Raw genomic sequence first — 18823 nt, forward strand, 5'->3', positions numbered from 1 at the left:
CCCCTCGGTCGATGAAGATGTTTCGCCCCGTTGGCCGTGGAGTCCTCGATGGCGGTTGCCAGGTGCGGCTGGCGCCTAGCAACCGTCGTGTCATTGTCGTGGTCATCTGGGAAATTTTGACTGGAGGTAACCGGACGGACACCGGTTGCCTCCATTCAACCTTTGGCCAAAACGACTCCCGAGGCGCCACTCATTTTCCCACCGAATGAGACAGCAGGGCGGGTCGACTTCCTTAACTGCCGCCATCCAACTTCCTCTTTGTTCTCCTCCACCCGCTTTTCCATCCTTCCTTCCAACCCCTCCATCCTCTCTGCAGAAGCCTTGGAGGACCCGTCCAGCACCGGCGTGGTGGCGGGCGCCGTGATCGGCTCCCTCCTGGCGCTGCTGTTGGTGGCGGCGCTGGTCGCCGTGCTGGTGACCCGAGGCCGCCGCCAGCACCGGCGCGGCGAAGGCGCCGACTCGGTGGCGACGGGCGGCGGCGGCGGCGGTGGCGGCAACAGCGCCGACTACGGCAACAAGGCTCGTCTCCTCTTCGGCGGCGAGGGCAAGAACAACAACGGGCCGGCGTACACGTACCGCGAGGGCTGCGACAACACGGGGACGCTGACGGAGAAGGCCAATGACTTCCAGCGGCAGCACCGCCGCCTCCGCCACCACGCCGCCAAGCCGTCCGCCCACGACATCCTCCTGGACGAGGCGGAGAGGAGGAAGTTTGACGACAGCCTGGAGGAGGACGAGTGTTACGACCGATTCGATGGCGCCGACCCCCCGGCGTATCGCGGCGAGGACGCCATGTACCTGGATGACGACATGGAGTCGCAGCGCGACGGCTCCGTTATTTCCCGGACGGCCATTTACGTGTGAGGGGGCGGAGGATTCGCCCCCCCCCAAAAAAAACAAACAAACACAAAAAAAAAAAAAAACCTGATTGGTTGAACTTTGACGTCAAAAAGTGACGGGACAAGCACATCACCCGCATCAAAATGGACGCCGCTCGCCGCTGCGTTCTCGTCCCGTTGAGCTTTGCGGCGCTGGTGTGACTCGGTTCTTGTTGTCGACTGTAAACGTCGTCCGCGTTGAACGACGCAAAACGCTTATCTTGCCTTCTTTTGTCGGCCTCTCTCTCGAGAGAGAGATGCTCGGCTGCTGTGGTGTGAACGGCAGAGGTGGGCGGAGTCACATGACCTGCCTGGAATCCGACTCAAGTCGCCGATTTTCAGACTTGGGTCTTGCTCGGCTAAAACTTGAGAACGAATCGACTTGACTTTTAAAACTTGAGCGACATGTCTTGCCTTGGACATTTCAAAAATGTGCGTGTGCCATTTTTTTTTTTTATGGTGTGTGCAAACCTGGCAACCCACCATGCGGAGACATGGCGGAGACATTTCTTTTTTTAATCCAATCTGAAAAAAATGAAGAATGTCATCATGCGAGGTTTGCGGCTTCCTTCTTCGCTTTAAGCGGCCTCCGAAGCGCCGGTCAATTCAAAAAGTGCTTTTTTCATTTTTTTTTTTTTTTAATCCCATCCCTAATTGCGACTGATTTCGATTGTATGACTTGACCCGACTTGCTTGATATAATTTTTATTTTATTTTTTTTTTTTAACTCGAGACTTGCCAGAAACTTGACTCGCACGTTTGTGACTTATTCCCACCTCTGGTTCGTAGCGTGCGTCATCCCTCTCCTGGTCGTCGTCTCGCTCGCGTCGATGTTATCGCTGTCGTCGTCGTCGTCGTCATCGTCGTCGTGTATCGCTGTAACGAAGCACTTTCTGCCGTTCTTCGCCGAGTCGCCAATGACTCACAGAATGCGTTTAAATTCCCGATTTTCTTTTAAATCGCCTTCTTGTTTTTTTTTTTCATCCTTTGCACATGCTGCTCTATTTCTGGCGTCCATCTTCATCTCGTCCCCGTGTCTTTATTTCGGCGGCGGGCCGGCTTATCGTCCGCCGCAGATAACCACGTGCTGTTTACAAAACCCAATCTGCATCTTTTGTTTCTCCCATCGCGCACAAGCAAACCTCATTCGGCGGCGCTCTGTGCAACGCAGTCCTCCCTAAATCCTCCTTAGCACGTCTTTTCAACAAGATTGTCCCTTTTATTCCTCTTGTTTTATTTTTTTATTTATTTTTTTTGTTGTTGTTGCTTCCGGGATTTGTTCCGACAACGTCAGAATCCTCACAGACTTGTGTGAGTGGTGAGACGGCTTGAGCGTTGTGATTGGTGATTGCATATGTTTTGGATTAGGATTTTAATTACAAATGTATTGTCATCTTTTTTAATATTTTTTTTTTTTTTTCGGAGGGGGGGGGCGCTTGCATAACATTGCAGCGAAACTGAGTGTGGAGCACCGAAACGTGACTTGCAGCCTGATTAGAAATCCAACACTTTTAAAACGAGCTCCTAGTGCACAAATGGCTCTAAGACCTCCCCCCCCCCCCATGTGTGCTTGTTCAGCTCCCTGCTGTCTCATGTCCTTGAGTTGGGGAAAGTGGCGGTGCATTAGCATTTTTTGCTAACCACGACGACCATCTGGCTTTGAATTTACCGTGCCATTCTGCACTCTTCCAAATGGGACCAAACTTTGTTCGCCACGAATGAACAGGGGGGTCCACTGTTGCTAGGCGGATTTGAAATGTGAGGATGTGGCGAGTCGGCGACACGTAGGAGGCGTCTGCTGATTTAAGGCTGGATTTACACTGCATGCTTCAAGTTTTGTGTAGTTTGAAAGCACAAATGGGATATAGTCTTTTTTTTTTTTTTTTTTTTTTTGCTGACCGTCACCCTTCCCGCTTATCCAGTCCCTTTCAAACACGTTCACGACGTCACCGACGGACGCAATTTTTGAAATCTGACATTTATTCACTCGACACAACTGTAGGGTAATTACGCTCTAGTGTAATTTAAAAAAAAAAAAAAAAAAAAGGGATGAATTGCAATTGAGGTACGTGGATTGTTGCTGGAGTTGTCAAATTTCCAACTCCCCCGTGAGACAGTGAAGGTAGCAGCGTGCATTTTACACCTGCTGCGTTCACTGTGCTAATCCCAAAACTCATGATTGGCAATTATTCGATTTCGAGCTTGAACCTTCGTCACCGAGTGGGCCGGAATCGGGGGGGCGCCCCGAAGAAAGAAAAAAACGACCAGACTTTGAAAATTCAATTTGATGTAAATAAACGACATTAGACGTGTTTAAAACGTTGACGAGGATGTAAATATGCAATGTTAGAGGCCACGAGGAAGTGAGCCTCATTTACATGACCGACTGGCGGAATATTCGTGTCTTTGTCCGTTGTTGTTGACGCTCGCCGTCGTTTGTGCTTCTTCGCACGTGGCTCGCTTCGTGTTCCGTGAATGTAAGCGCACTTTTTGCGTCGCGACAGAAATCGAATCAGCCACTTGAGTCGTGCGGTGTAAATCGAGCCTCGCAAAAAAAAAAAAAAAAAAACGTTTGCCTTGTTCATCTGCTGCTTTTTCTCCTTTGTTGTTGGAATTTTTTTTTTTGTCGTATGGCGGAGGAACTACAACGTGGTGGCTGTAGAAAATAAAATGTGCGCGTGTTATGTGACGTGTTTTTGGTCATTGGAGTAAGTAACATAAAAAATAAAAAAAAATTGGCTGTGTGAGTACTTTGAGAATAAAGTGTCTTTGCTTAACGCTGTCGTATTCCGTTGGGATCTGTCGAGACGTCCCGGAGTGATGACTTTGTCGCCTCCTTCTGTGGTGATTTTCACGACTAGAATAAAAATGTGATCATCAGCAACCCACTTGTGCTCTGTGGGTTGCGCATGCGAGCGTGGGAAGGTCCGCCAAAAAAAAAAAAAAAAAAAGCGCAGATGTTTCAGCCTCCGTCAGCTGATCTTCTCGCACAAAAGGAGCGATTAGGCGCTTTAAAAACCCGTCGCCGGGTGTTGATTGTTCCTCAGCATCCTCTGCGGGGCCGTTTGATGCGCAATGTTCCGCTCGAGCGTCATCACACAAGTCAAGAGATGTCTGGTGTCAACCTCGTCCCCAAAGAGTGCTTTGACGCCGGATCAGAAGAACACGCTTTGAGGAAGAAACAAACAAGTTTCTTAACTGAGTTTTCAGGATCGTTCACCTGCTAAATAAAAAAAAAAAAAAGCGGAGGTAGCAGTTTCATCTCCTTCCTTGCCTCAGCGCGTCTCGTCTCCGATGAATTCCCGCGCTCCTTTGTGGGGAATCACGACTTTGGCGCCTAATTAAGCGGCGGAGTCATGCGGCGAGATCAGCCGCTGACTTTTGTTTCCTTCTATTTGAATAAAAGCCTGAACGTGACGCAAACCGGAAGCCCAAACCGACTTTGAACCCTCAACCTCCCCTGTGACCCTTGAGCAACACGATTGAAGTCCTCGTCCAGGAGTGGGCAAACTACGACTCGGGGGCCACATGCGGCCCGTTAAACGTTTTAGTCCGGCCCGCCAAACTTGAAAAAAATGGGGCGAGGTGACCAAACTCCATCCATCTGCTCCTGGTCCGACCCCTCCTGTCAAATTTTAGAACCCAATGTGGGCCGCCAATCAAAACCGCCTGATCCGAACCTGTCACCCCCCCGAGAACTCATACCACGAACATCTTCTTTATCCGCAAAATGGCCACGAGGCGTAAACTTGAGTTCTGCGGTTCATCATTCATCGCAACGCTAATTAGCGCCGTCAGAGTGACTTGCGGGAAGCGTTTTCAAAGCCCTTCACAAATAACCCGACCGTGTCGCTCGAGGTTGGCGTCTTTTGACAAAAAAAAAAAAGTCAAGATTGATCTCGGTGCGTGGAGGCTCTGGGGGTCGCCACACACGCACACACGCATGTCACTAATTCCTCTGCCAAGTCCGAAGGCGGCGCTTGGCAGTCGCGAGGCCGCCATGGCGGTGAGGGTGTTCTCTTGGCGCTTCAGCCGGAGGATTTCAAAAGGGAACGAGTCAAAGAAGGGGAAGAATACAAAGAGGAGGTGTGAGAAAACCACCAATGGAGTTAATCCTCAGATGTTCTAATCCCCATTTGGGTTTTTTTTAAGGCCGGTGTCAGTGGTGCGTTCCAATTTGGCGCAGGTTCCAAAGTTGAATGCGATGTTCCGAAAACTCCAAATGACCATTTGCCGCCACGGTCGCCACGTTGCCGACGTCCTTCGGGCGAACGTCCCCGACTGAGTTTGTCGAGGCTCGAGCCGAGCGCCAATCATTTCCCCGTAGACCTGGTGGCATTCTGTCGCCGTCTTCCCATCATCTTTTATTCAGCACCGGGATCGAAAGATTCCGGACTCGTCTTGTGACTGCGAAGAGGCGGATCAGGAGGAGGGGAAGGACGAGAAGGCCTATTAGCGATTGAGCTCGGCTTTTGTGGTTAATCCGACGAAAGCCGAACTCGCGCCGGGCCGGCCGCGACGCTGACGGATGATGCGGCGGAACGTTGCAATCTTCCTTCCGGCGCCGCGTCGTCAAGCTGCGTAAGCGCTTTATCGCAAGAACGCGCGGACGAGCCCTTCTTGACGGGATCCCATCCGGTTTTCCTCGCTCCTTCCGGTTTTTTCTTCAGCTGCTTTTAACAGTCACCGAACGGGAGCTTTGCTTGGCAACGGGATTGTTCTGATCGCCGCGGATTTTTATGCTTATTGGACTGGTACTGGAGCAGGGGCCGTTAATCCTGTTCCTGGAGGATTGCTGTCCTGTCTCTCTTCGTTGCTGCGTCACGCCTCATTTAAACGATCAGATCGGCAGCAACCATCCTGATCGTTTGAATCAGCAGCCGGGTCAGATGAAAACCAGCAGGACCTTGAGGAACAGGATTGACCGCTCCTGTTCTAGCGTTTTTTCTTGATTTGCTGTTTCGTTTCCAAATTTTTGTATTCTCGAAAGCCGACGACAAATGAACGATAAACTTTGTTCCAAAATTCTGCCCCGGAAGCCATTTTTTATTTGCAAGACGTTTGATCGGCTATTCCGCAATGAATCAGCAAACAAAAAAACTAAAAGTCTCAAGAAGCCAATCTCGAAAAAGATTCACTAAGTCTGCCAAAAGTTCCACAAACGGGCGCGCTTGATCGTCAGAATTCAACGGCGGGATTGTCTTTAAAGCTGCGTGTAGGCGAGCGACACGCCACATTTGGACAATAATGCCGCACGCTGATCCGGGGAAACATTTTCTTCTTTTCCCTGTGACGCTTTTGGACGAGGATTTATCCCCTCAGCGTGTTGTTTCACACATGATTGTCTTCCGTGGCGCCCAACTCAACAAAACAAATCATTTCCATATTCCTCATCATCAGTCAGCGAAAAGATGAGAGGCTGTACAACTCTTTGACCACGTCGGGTGATCCGTCCCTGGGGGGGGGGGATTTAGTCCAGCTCACCGATCAGATTAAACGCACACACACACACACACACACATTCTGTATTTGTCTTTGCAAATCGCACACATTTTTTTCCTGTGACTGTTAGCGCGACTTTACGCCAACTAGCGGTGGTGAACTCATTGACTACCATTGACGGATAAACACGTCAAAGATCCGTTTTTTTTTTAAACCCGGCTGGTCGTGAACGCGTTAAGCTTCCCATGAATGTGTCGTTCCGGACTGCGGGGCGGTGTCAAAGTGGATTCTGGTCAGGGTGGCATGTTTACAAAAACTAGAGGCCATACCTGCGTATGTTGTGCTTTCGTTTCGGCTTTTTTGTGTGTGTGTGTGTGTGCGTGTGTGGCAAGTTTCAGTGGGAAAAGTGAAAGTTATTCCTCTGCTCCTCATGGCAGGATTAGACCAGCTTACTTTTGAATGCCTTGCAGATAGCGTGTGTGTTTGTGCGCGTGTGTGCACGTGTGTGTGTGCGTGTGCGTAGTATTTGTGGCACGGAAGCGAATGTTTTGCGCAAGAAGGCAAACTTGTTTACATCTGTACTTTCAGGGCACAGCTTTAAATAAGGCGATTTTGTGTGTGTTTGTGCGTGTGTATGTCCACAACTTGTACTCAACTCAACTTTCCTGTCGGGAACAAACAGGACATTGTGCCTGCGCCCACACGCCGAGTGGCCCCCGGTGAATTCCGGAGAAAAAAACGGTTTGCTATAGCCGAGCTCGGAAAGTCTTCGACCTAAGTTGCCACGGCAACTCGGATCCCAAAAGTAAACAAGGGCAACCAAGAACCGTTGACAGTTCGTTTGAAGCGATTGAGCGGCTTAATTTTGATGCAAGAGAGCCCAACGAGAACAAAAAAAAAAAGCAACATTTGTGCTTTTAATGACGTTTATTTTGCAGGGATGTTAAAAAAAAAAAAAGCCGCGTGGTTTCTTTTTCCCTTTTTTGTTTTTTCTTCCCCCCTTCCAATCTTGACATGCCCGTTGCGTTCATTGGCTCTCTCTCACTAAACTGCTGTCAGCTCACCTTTCACACCGCGCTCCTGAGGCGCCGTGACAAGCGCAATCCTCATCAATCTGACTTTGAAGCTTCCCGACGCCGCGGAACGTGCGAGCGGCGGCGGCGCGCTCGCTTTGTAGCGGGAAAAAAAAAAGAAAGACAACCGCTAGACAAGAGAAAGTCAAAACAATTCAAGATTCTGAATTTGGATGATTATCGTGCGACGAATTAATTTTGCAAAATGCAACCGGCTTTGAAAATATTGGAAAAAAAAAAAATGGCGTCTTTAGTACGTTTTCCGGCCCAATCAATTTGTGTCGAAGGCCGCGCAACAAAAGTTGAGCTGCTTTTTTTTTTTTTTTTTTCCTCGCGGCATCCGTGTCACTTGGCGCCAATTAGACGGGCCTAAAAGCGAGAAGGGCCTCCAGACCTTTTTTTTTCCCGCCCACTCTCTCTCTTGCGCGCTGTAAAAGTGAGCAGTTAGGGATAATTGAAAAACTTTTCAATTAATAAATGCAGTCGGCGGCGTCGTGGTCGCTGCCAAATGGAGCAGCGCCGAAAGCCGCCGCCGCTTCTCCTCGCCGCCTCACAGTTGTCTGGAAAAACCGAGACGGGGGAGAAGAGGAGACGCGTGTGAAGATGAGCCACAAGAACCTTCCCGTCGTCGTCGTCTTTTTCTTCCGGCCTACTTTTTTCGCTCAAAGGCAGAAAGCGCAAAGGAATGGGCCGCACGGACCAGTCGTGATTGCCGCCGTTTTAAAGCGGCACATTTATAATTCATACGCGCAGGCAAACTTAAACGAGCACTTAAAGAAGACTGACTGTACGTTTTTGTTTTTTTTTTTTAAACAGATTATGGAAAATCGTCTTGTGTGCTAATCGTTTGCCGTCTGGAGTGCCATCAAGTTGAGAAATTAAACAACCCACTACAAATAATCCGTAACTAGTCGAAAAAAAAAAATCAATATTCTCAAAGGAAAGTAGTAAATAAATGGTCCAAACACGTTTAGTCTGGGCTGTTAAGGAGAGTCTCCGCAAAAAAAAAAAAAAAAAGCAGTTTGTCGAAGTAAAACAAAAAGCAAGCCTCGTCTGTTGGAGGAGGAGCCAAGTTTAGCCTGGGTTGTTAGCAGAAGTTACCAAAATTATTTGCAGGGGTTACGATTGTAGTGATCTTTTGCCAGTGATTCTTTTGTAGATAAACACGAACCGGTGACGAATAACTAATCGTATTAATAATAAGCTTGCAGTTGCGGATGGGAACGCCCACCAGGGGGCAGCAGTGAGGCCACCTCGCCCATCGCACTCGCATGGCTGGCTGAGTTGACGCTAAAGAGAGCTGTCGGTCGTCAGGACGTCGCTGCTCAGCTTCACCACCTGCGCTGTCAGTTGCCCGCAATCTCACAGCCGACATCGCTCACCAGCCCTCGCCGCCCACGTCACTCCCCCCTCGCCGGCTGCCTGTCTGTCTTGTCCAAGACGCTTATCGGGATTCTTTTATTTTTTGGGGGACTTTTGTTTTCGTCTCAAATGGTTTTTCACAAGTCTCAAGTTTCAGGCGAGTCCCAAGTTAGTGTGGCAATAAATCAAGCGAGTAGATTTATTTTTTATTTTTTTTTCATTCGCCCCTGTTGAAGTTTACGGACAAAACTAACCCATTAAAAAAAAAAAAAAATAGAAAGATTGCATCCAAAATTCAACCACCAACATTTTTCAACCAAACCTCATGGACTTCTGCTAGCTTTATGCTAACATATAATGGCGAACGCCATAGACAGGCTAATGGAAATTAGCATCGCTGGAATTGCTGGAAATCTTTGAACAACTGCTGCGTGAACTCAAACCGAGCATCAACGCATACAAATCTTCTCGCTGATTTGTTGGATTCAAATTTTTTTATTGGCACTAAATTGATTTTGGGGGCGTGGCTTCCCTGTATGTTTTTTCAGCGCTGCCCGGCATGTTGCGTAACAAAATAAATAAATAATTGCTTCAAGTATGCGATACATACAGATAATTTTGTCGACAAAACGTGGGCGGCTGCTGCATGAGGGTCGGCAGAGTCGGCGATGATGGACAGGAGGGACTCGGGAGGTCAAATCCGACTTGACAGGTGATTAAAGGAGCCGTTGAACTTTGCGCCGCGGCAAACGAGGCCTGCTCACCTCCTTCGCTGGCTCATTTGCATAAAAATGTGACAAAGCGGGTCACAAGTTCAACGTTTCATTCTCTTTTTATTTCGCTTGAGATGGAAATGACTTTTTAATGGGGCGCTCGTCAAGACTTGCAAGCGGCACGAGCGAGCGGGGCCAACGTCCGGTCAGCGTTTGACGGACAAAAGCAAGAACACTTTTTAAAAAAAAAACATTTTTATTTTATTTTTTTTTTGGGGGGGGGGTTTTGGTTCTCCGTCATGGAAAATAACAATTTAAAAATTCGACTCAAGCTAAACGATTCCTAGAAATCAGTTAATTTTAGCTTTAGGCGGATTTTTCCAGTCGTGCTCGAACAAGAACCCTTTTCATTTTCCAAAACATTCAACCCTGAGAATAAAGGTCGTGTGCCACTTCCTCCTTCCCAGTTACCACCTTGCACTAAACGGATGTCTTAAACTCACTGATGTGATTCTTGTGCGCACCAAGGCCCAGCGGTCCTTCGCTTACCATTTAAAAAAAAAAAAAAAAAATGTCTCTTTTAACCTCGCCGCCGCAAACGAGCGCCACTAAAAGTCTCGTTTAAAACGACAACAGCCGCTCAACGCGTGTGCCGAATACCCAAGCGGGATGTCCGCGTTGGCAAGTTGACGTTGTAACGACGACGTGAGCGACTGATCGGCACGCCGACGCCGGTTCCGTTTAATTCGGGCGAAAAACGCAAAGGACTCCGGCTTTGCTTACCTGATTGGAAACGAGTCACGCGCGTGTGAAATAACAGACGAAGATAACACGCCGGCTGTACAGTATTGAGGTCAACAAGGTGACAGGATGATAAATGTGTGTGCACGTGTGCGTGCATGTGTGTGTGCGTGACCAACAGGTGGCTCATTGTGTTGATGAGACAAAAGTCCCATTAGCCCTCTGTCAAGAAGAAAAGTAGCTCCCGACACTCGGCGGCGCGCTGATATAGATCTGTGTGCGTGCGTGCGTGTGTGAAAAAGAAGATAGAAAATATGAAGCAAAATTGGACCAAATAGGAGCAGAACAGGAAAGAGCTGTTCAAAACACACGTGCACGTGCACGTGCGCACGCACGCACGCACGCAGAGGCAGGCAACATCTATTTGTCTCCTCTAGTGGAGCCGAGAGATGAATGACACGCGTCGGGCGATTACCCACAAGGCCTTGCGTCAGGGATGTCCAAAAAAAAAATGAGGCGTTCAAAATATTCGGAACACCCGCGTGAGACGGGGACACGAAAATGAAGACTCTCCATGATAGCCCAGACTAAACATGTCAAAGATTGTTTTTGCATGTGCACGACACACAAAAATGGACGCGGCGTGACCGTTGAGCTTTGAGCGCCGCGTGACAGCCAGCAAAAAGCGGCCAAACACGCATCAGATCGATAAATTCATTTCACAGAAGCGCCGGGTTCCCGCCGCCGCCGCCGCGTCTGCGTCCGCAAGCGCTCGGCGAATCCGGCGACACGCCGATCCGCCGCCGCATTCCCGCCGCGCTGGACGACATTTGTTTGTACCCGCTGGGGAGGCTCGTCATGTCCAACAGCGGCGACAATTTGAGAATCGAACGGGAAGTGTGACTATTTTTTTGGCGTTTGGAAGAATGCAAATTACTACTTTCCCATTTGCCCATTTTTCTCCCTGCTGTTATTGCAAAAATGAACCCAAAAATATTTACAGGTCAAATATTTCCCGATATTTTTTTTATTTTTAATTTTATTTTTATTCAATATTTTTTTTCCCTCTTCCTCGTGCCGCGATCGGCGAAGGCCCCGCGGGCTGCCGATTGGCCCGGCGCCGCGTAGGTCATCAGAAATGAACGCTCGCGTCGGCGCTGAGCAGCACAACATTGACCGTGTCAGCAAAAGCGTTGCACCAACTGACCTTTGTGTGTCTGTGTGTGAATGTCAACATATGCGTGCGTGTGTGCGTGTGTGTGTGTGTGTCAGGCTCCATCTCGTCTCCTCCGGGTCATTGGCGTTGTGCCCGGGCCTTGCACTTGGAGCGACACGGAGATTATTACTCTTACTGCCCGCCGTTATTGTCGTCACTCTGCCCTGCGACTGGATGCATGATTTTGTGTGTGTGCGTTGTGCGTGTTTGTGTGTCCCATTTGTGCACGTTTGTGTGCATCTATCTGTCCCTGCATGTTGGTGCGTGCGCGTGCGCGTGTGTGTGTGTGACCGTTCGTGTGTTTGAGTGTCTGGTGTCCTTGTGAGTGCTTGCACTTTGTGTGTGTGTTTATTTTTTTTTATTCGTGTGTGTGTCGCGAAGAGATAATTTTATTTTATTTCATTGCGAATTGGAGCATTTTCTAGCGTTTGTGAGTGGAACGCTAATCTCAGTGTGCACACTCGTGGGATTCAGGTGCGAATCAGAGCTCGCTTATCTCCGTGGCAACATGCTTTGCTTTTGGTGTGTGCGTGTGTGTGTGTGTGTGCGCACACCAGCACCATCTGTGAACGATGTCCGCGGTTGGGATGTGAACGACGCTCGCGTTTCCTCGCTATCGTGTGATTCATTTGTGAGCATCCAAATCGAAATTGCCACAACTCACGACTCTAAAATGGCCGCCGCTGAGCCTTCCGCAAACATGGCGGCCGTCACACACCCGTCTTGTGTGTGCGCCTGCGTATTTGCGTGTTATTTGGGCTAATATTCCTCATTCGAACCCTAATCATTGCTTTCTTATGCGAGCGCTCCATGAAATTCTGCCTCCTGCCACCGGAGGGCGGTGGAGGGAGCAAAAATGCATCGTCGCTTTTATCGGAATTTGCAGCCAAGTGGCGGGAATTCTCCTCCGTCGTCGTGGGGACGAAAAAGCAAAATGACACAATGAGGGCAACGTGGCGCATGATCGCCGGCGGGCGCAAAGTCGCCAGGCGCACGCACGGGCGGCAATGAGGGGGGAGGAGCCAACGGGACGGCGAGTGACATCACCGGCGTCTGATCGGCCCAAAGAAAAGAATTTGAAAAATGAAGTGGTTTTCTCTGTCGGAGTCTTGGAGCGTCGGAGGGCGCTCGCCGCGTCGCTTGGCGAGACGAACGTTTTGGCGTGTTTGCGCTTTGGCAACGTTGGCAGCGACTTTGATCATTCTGACGTCCGTCTGCTCGTCTCTTAATGCCTCGTCGATTCGCATCGCGTCGTCTTCGGCCTGCCGCGTGCGCAGGTACGCGTGCGTGTGCGTGTGCGTGCGTGTGCCCGCCGGCTCATGCGTGTGCAACTAGAGCGTGAGAACGGACGACGCGAGGCGGATAAACGAGGCTGGCCCGGAAACGGGAAGTTCACGCAAGCCACGACCGGTTGCATTTGCCGTCGTCACGTGACCCCGTGATGAAGAATCCGTCTCGCTCCTCGTAAAAAGTTGCGAGTGCGGCGCGAGGCATTTATCCACTTTACGGGCCGAGGGCTGCGAGCGCTAAAGCCGCAATTACGGCGGGTCGCGTCTCGTCTCATCAGCTTTTTTTTTTTTTTTCTTCCCGGCTCATCAGCGCTCGCCTCGTCGCCTTCCTTCCTCCTCTCCTCCACCTGAAAATCAGACTTAAAAAAAGAAAAAAGAATTCAACTCTGTCTTCCATGCTAACGTGCTAATTGAGGCTAACGAACGCGACGCGTAAAAAAAGGCGCCTCCGCCTCCCCCGAGGCTCGGCAGAGTCGCGCTTTCCTCGCAGGAACATTCTCTGACTGCTGCTATCGATTTATTTATTTATTTTTAGACTTGTGAAAGTTAAGACACATGCACACATCTGAACAAGCAACACCCACACGGTGTGTGTGTGTGTGTGTGTCCAACAACACAACCTGCCACTATGCCTCCAACAATGTTCTTGTACTCCTTGTTTTCGCTCTATATTTTATTTGTATTTGTGCCGACTTGCCTGCAGTGCCCGCGTTGGGGTGTGTGTGTGTGTGTGTGTGTGCGCGTGTGTGTGTGTGCGCGCCTCACATTGTGTCAGCGCCGAGGTGAAGACGCTTTTGACAGGCCGCTCAGAGCGCAGCAGCTCTGCGGGCCTCGTCGGCGCCTCCTTTGTGCGTTTGCTTCTGTGCACATACAGTACGTATCGCGATGTGTGTGCGTGGGCGTGTGCGTGGGGGGTGTGTGTGTTCCTTTTAAAGGTACACTGTACATCTTGCACGTAGAGAATTTTAATTACATCCTATACAAGCTGACAGCTCGTAGCCTGAGGCTGCAAAACACTCAACCTGTCCCGTGCACACTCACGCACACACGCACCCCCCCACACACACACACACACACACACTTGGGAGTGAATGTCTTAGCAACGAAAGGAAAGAACACCTTCCCTCCAAAACGTGCCCGGTCTCCATCTTGGTCTTCTCGCACCTTCCGAAAAAGTTCACACAAAAACTTCAAATTGACTATTCCACCCAACACACACGTGCACGCACGCACACGCACGTGCACGCAGCGAGTGTGTTTAACCTGCCAGGTTGCCTTTTGTCAGCAAGGTGTTGGGAGGATAAATCAGCATACATTAACTCCAATTGACACAACCGCCTTTTATTATGCAAATGAGGCGGAAAATTAGCATAGGGCGGAAACTAATGTGTGTGCGTGTGTCAACTCTCCTAATGCTGACATTTTCATTTGCGCGCGGCGAAACATGCCAGACACTTCATTAGGTACACCTGCTCGCCTGCGCCGACGGCAACGCGCTCGGCGCCGTTCCTAATATTTTGACGTCGTGCATCGGCGCCGCTCAGCCTCCCAAACGCCATCGCTCATCGCAGCGTGGGAGGAACGCGTCTCTTCTCGTTCTCTCGCGTTGTGTTTCTATCTTTTGCCATTCACGCTTCTTTCTTTCTTTTTTTTTTTTTTTCTTCTTTCACCGACGCCTTCTCTTCTCCTCGTCTCTCGATGCCACTTTCTAATCTCTCCTCCTCCTCGTCCTCTGTTCGAAGATAATGCCCCCCCCCGCGGCCCGCAGACGCTAACTGTCCTTTTCCTCAACGGGCTTCCCCCTTCAAGCTTTAAAGCCGACGAGTGCGCTTCTCGCTGCTTCACGGCGGTCACGAGTCAGGCGGACAACAATCGGACGCCGACCCCGTCGCTCGGAGGCCGTAAAACTTCACGCCACTTGACTGGCTCCGATGGCAACTTCCTGGTTCGCGGAGCTGTCTAATTGTTCAAGTCACGGAGAACTAAGTCTCAATATGGCGCCGACGGCTTTCGTTTTCCGAGCGCAATGACACCGAGCGCCGATGGCTGCCGTCTATTGACTCGATCGCACTCCAGAGAGCTGCTCCACTGGGCTCCTCTTCTCCTTCCCCCCGGCTTAACGCCGTGCGCGCGCACGTGTATGAATGATATTAGGATTGGTGCTATTTTTAGCTCGTTGGTTATTGGATGGCCTACGTTGTTCCGTGCACACACACACACACACACACGCGCGGGTGTGCGGGACGGCTGACCGATACGGTTGCAAGGACGGGCTCAGCGCAGCACGCGTGTGTGTGCGTGTGTATCTTTGTATGCGTGTGCACGTGCATGTCAGTGGATGAGTGATATTTGGCGTGGCAGCGGATGGCAGCTAGCATACGCTTGAAGTCCGCCAGCACGCCGCAGAACAGGAAGTGCAACAAAAATACACACCGTGTAATAGATTTTACATACATTGTGTGTGTGCAGGCGTGTGTGTCTTACCTGACTGCCCAGTTTTGTCCCCACCATCCCTCGCTCACTCGCTCTCTCAACATGAGGGCGGAGAAGCGGCAGTAAAACAGGCCAAAATCCCAAATCGTCCCCTCGCTCGTTTCCTCACCTCCTTCCTGCTCTCGCACCTTCTCTTTCACGACAATGCTCCCTTCTTCCCTTCCTCATCACCTCGCTCGACGCCGAGTTCGCTTCCTCTCATCCTCCTTCTCACCCCGAAGCCCTCCGAGCGGGGTCGCTTCCTGCCGCCTTGCCCAATGGTACTTCCTGCTTCCGTACCACCACGCTCGCTCGCTCCCTCCCTCCCTGTCAGGCTTTGACCCACTTTGTTGCTGGATGCTTTGGGGGCCGTGTGTCTTTCAGATAAACTCATTTGCTGTGGATCATTTAGAGAGCAATGCCATTTCTCGGCGCACACCAACCTTCATCTTTTCTGCACTCGTGCGTGTGTGTGTGTGTGCGGGGGGGTATAATCTGTTAAATGGGTAGAGACATACGCAGAGAGGGGACAGACACAAAACAGCAACACTGGTAGCCAGACTGAAGGTCAAAGGTCACACTTGGATGCTTTGTGTGTGTGTGTATATTCTGCAAAAACTGGATGAGGAGTATAAGACTTCATTTTAGCAATTTTTTTCAGCAATAGATTTATTAGAATTCGAATTATTTTTAAAAATTGCTTACTTTAGCGTACAATGTCTAACTCCGACCAGTAGAGGGCAGCATCAATTGTCTTACAAGAGGCGCCAAAGGAGATGCTTGCATTCCAAAAGCGAAGAAGAGCCGCACACCTCCTTTGGACAGCGTTGTGAGGGCGGACGTTATCAACAAATATATTTTTGTCATTTACGCATCAGATAAAAACAAAGACAAATCCATCCTGCTCCAAAACTACGTCGACTGATTGCCTGTTGTCACCCGCATTTCCGCCACGCTCGCTCGAATGAATATGCTCACTTGTGATCGATCCATATCAATTTACATGACGCGCTTGCACACAAACTGCCTGGCGAGGAAAAAAAAAAAATATTTTGCCTCGAGTCAAGTCACTTTTTGCAGTGTGTGTGTGTGTGTTTGTTTTCACTCCCTTTTGGGGACCGAGCGCGGTCATAGCATGAATAATTCACGCGAGCTGAGGTCAAAGTATGCGCGGGGGGGCCGCGAAGCGAGCGGCGGGCGCTCATGATAGCTTAGCCTCGTGTTTGCCGAAGACGTCGCGGGTCACGTCCCCGGGAAGCGAACATGTCACATCCTCGGCGAGGCAAAAGCCAGGCCAGGTGCGCCGGAGTTAATTGTTGGAGCGGCGCCAGTGTCACGTCTTCCTTCCACTCGGCGTGGAATTATTCATCGTCTCGACGTTAATTATTGACTTCTTCTTCTGTGGTTTGAACGCGTCGTCGTCGCGTCTTGCATTGTTTTGTGCTTTGATTTAATTTCTTGTGTGTTTGAATTCAGTGTTTGTTTGTAATCAATCATCTTTTTTGTTTTGTTTGTTTTTTTGTGGTTTCAATTTATTTTCTTTTTTTTTTTTTTGCTGTATTGTTTTCGTTGATTTGAATTGCCTATTAGCGTAATTGCTCAAGTCGTATTTTAATTATTTTTTTCACAATTGTATTTCATTTAAGAACATTTTTTCCAAAAGAACTATGTCTTGGTCCGAAGTTGAAGCTTCAACAAACAAACGAGAGCGGCTTCAAATCATCTTTTCATGCTACAGAGCTTTGCTTTACCTTTTTTTTTTTTTAAATAAATGGCCCCTCCTCCTCCTCCTCCTCCTCTTCAAGTGGCCTACTGAAAGGAATAAAGAAGCTTTTAGCCTCCAAAATCTCCCGCTTTATTCACCGTAATTGCCGGCTGATTGCAGTCATTTCCGTGCACTCGTCACTTTGGAAGTCTTTTGGAGGCTGGAGGGGGGTTGAGTGCGTTTGTGTGTGTGTGTGTGTGTATATGTGTTGGGGGCGTCCTTGTTTGCGGTGTTTATGGATTTGTGTTTTCTTTGCTGGCGCTCATCAGCATCAGTGAGTCAATTTGTCTGCAAATGGGAGCCGCCATGCTAATGTGAATGCTTTGGAGTCACACTGGCGTGTGTGTGTGTGTGTTTTTCGTTAGAAAAAAAGGTGTTTTTATGAGGGGAAGGCCATTTTTCGATGTGCGCAAATGAGCAACAAGACGATGCTGGAAGGCAGAAATGTGCCTGTGAAGAGTGTGTGTGTGTGTGTGTGTGTGTGTGTGTGTGCGTGTGTGTGTGTGCACATAAGCGTAAAGTAGTCTGAATGATGTGAGAGGGATCAAAGCATGAGGCCGCAAGGTAGGAGGGAGACAAAGTGTCACAGGAAGTGGCCTTCTCCTCTTCCTCCTTGTTTTCATCTTCCTCCTTCTCCTTCTTCTTGAGTTTCATCTTTTTTTCTTTTCTTTTTTTTTTACTCCTCTTCCAAGTCTGCCTCTTCACGGTTGTTTTCCTCCTTTTTATCCTCTCTTCCTTCCTCTGATTTCTCATTTTTCTCTTCCTCCTCCTATTCTGCTTAATACTCCTCTTGCGTTTTTCTCTCTCTCTCTCGCTTCCGTGGCAGAGTGGAAAGCTTCGTTTTTCCCTTCAAACAGAACCGAGAGTGCTCCAAACATCCTTTTCAGTTGAACACTTTCTCACAAGTCAGGAGGTGCCTTAAGGGTCCGTCTGAAATGACAGCAGTTATTTAAACAATCCGTGTGCTTCTGATGGTAGCACAGTGCCCCCTGGCGGCGAGGCACGGAACGTCAGGGGGACAGTTCATGTTCTTTTCTCTCTCTTTTTTTTGTTTTTTCCTGCTCAGTTTTGTGTCATCTGAAGTGTTTGGAAAGAAAAACACGGCGTCACCTTGAAACATTCTGCTCTCTGCAAGGGAAAAATAAAACCCTCTACATGTTTTACACGTTTTTTTTCTGAACTGAAAGGAAAGAGGGCGTAATGTGACCGTGGCCACTTTTTTTTTTTTATCTTTAAAACGCGTCTTCCTTATGGAGAAAATATTCATGCATGGGTGAAGAGCGCAATCCATGCCGTGAAATATGCTCCGTGCATATCGGCGCGACGCTCAAAACATCTTTTTGACCTCTGCTGCACTTCAAGTGGTCTATTTTTTTGCTCTCTAAATTTCAAAAACCTCTCAAATCAGAATCCTTTTTACTCTTTTTTTTCTTCACTTACTCCTCAGTATTTCCATTTCACGTTTACTCAATTATTAGCCCATTTTTGTGCACGTGCAGGTGCATGGTAATAAATTTGAATTTGGTAAAAAGTCATTTATTTCGTTTTAATATATTCAAAAAGAATGTAGAGAACGTGAGAGAATGCAAAGGCAGGGCACCTTTAACCTCCAGTCTCCGATGAGCTCTTACGCAATCGCGCATTGTCCTGATTTTGTGTCACGTGTCGCCCCCTAGAGGAGGAGCGTCTCATGGCACCGGGCCTGTCGACCGGCGCGGTGATCGGCGGCCTCATCGGCGCCCTCGCCATCATCGGCATCGTGGTGGGCCTCGTCTTCTTCGTCCGACGACGCCAACGCGACGCCGAGTGAGTCCTCGGCCAATCGGAATGCCGGTTGATCAACTCGATTGCGTCGCTGCCATATTTGCTTTC

General features: G+C 49.3%; 1 protein-coding gene across 3 annotated transcripts in view; it reads left to right on the top strand.

The window, feature by feature from the left end:
- pvrl2l (PVR cell adhesion molecule related 2 like) overlaps positions 1–18823 on the top strand; it is an 80836-nt gene that overhangs the window by 58440 nt on the left and 3573 nt on the right. Inside the window, exon 7 of one of the 3 annotated variants that reach the window (XM_088319086.1) lies at positions 8598–9158. In XM_088319086.1, coding sequence (XP_088175212.1) covers positions 8598–8989 — 392 coding nt within the window. In that variant the 3' untranslated portion in view covers positions 8990–9158. Of the gene's footprint in view, positions 1–316; positions 3656–8597; positions 9159–18627; positions 18758–18823 lie in introns of those variants that run through there. The other 2 variants (XM_088319084.1, XM_088319085.1) reach the window with 2 other exon arrangements.

Source organism: Idiotropiscis lumnitzeri, chromosome 16, assembly GCF_059441095.1.
Source record: "Idiotropiscis lumnitzeri isolate Australia: NSW breed Sydney's pygmy pipehorse chromosome 16, RoL_Ilum_1.0, whole genome shotgun sequence".
NCBI lineage: Eukaryota > Metazoa > Chordata > Actinopteri > Syngnathiformes > Syngnathidae > Idiotropiscis > Idiotropiscis lumnitzeri.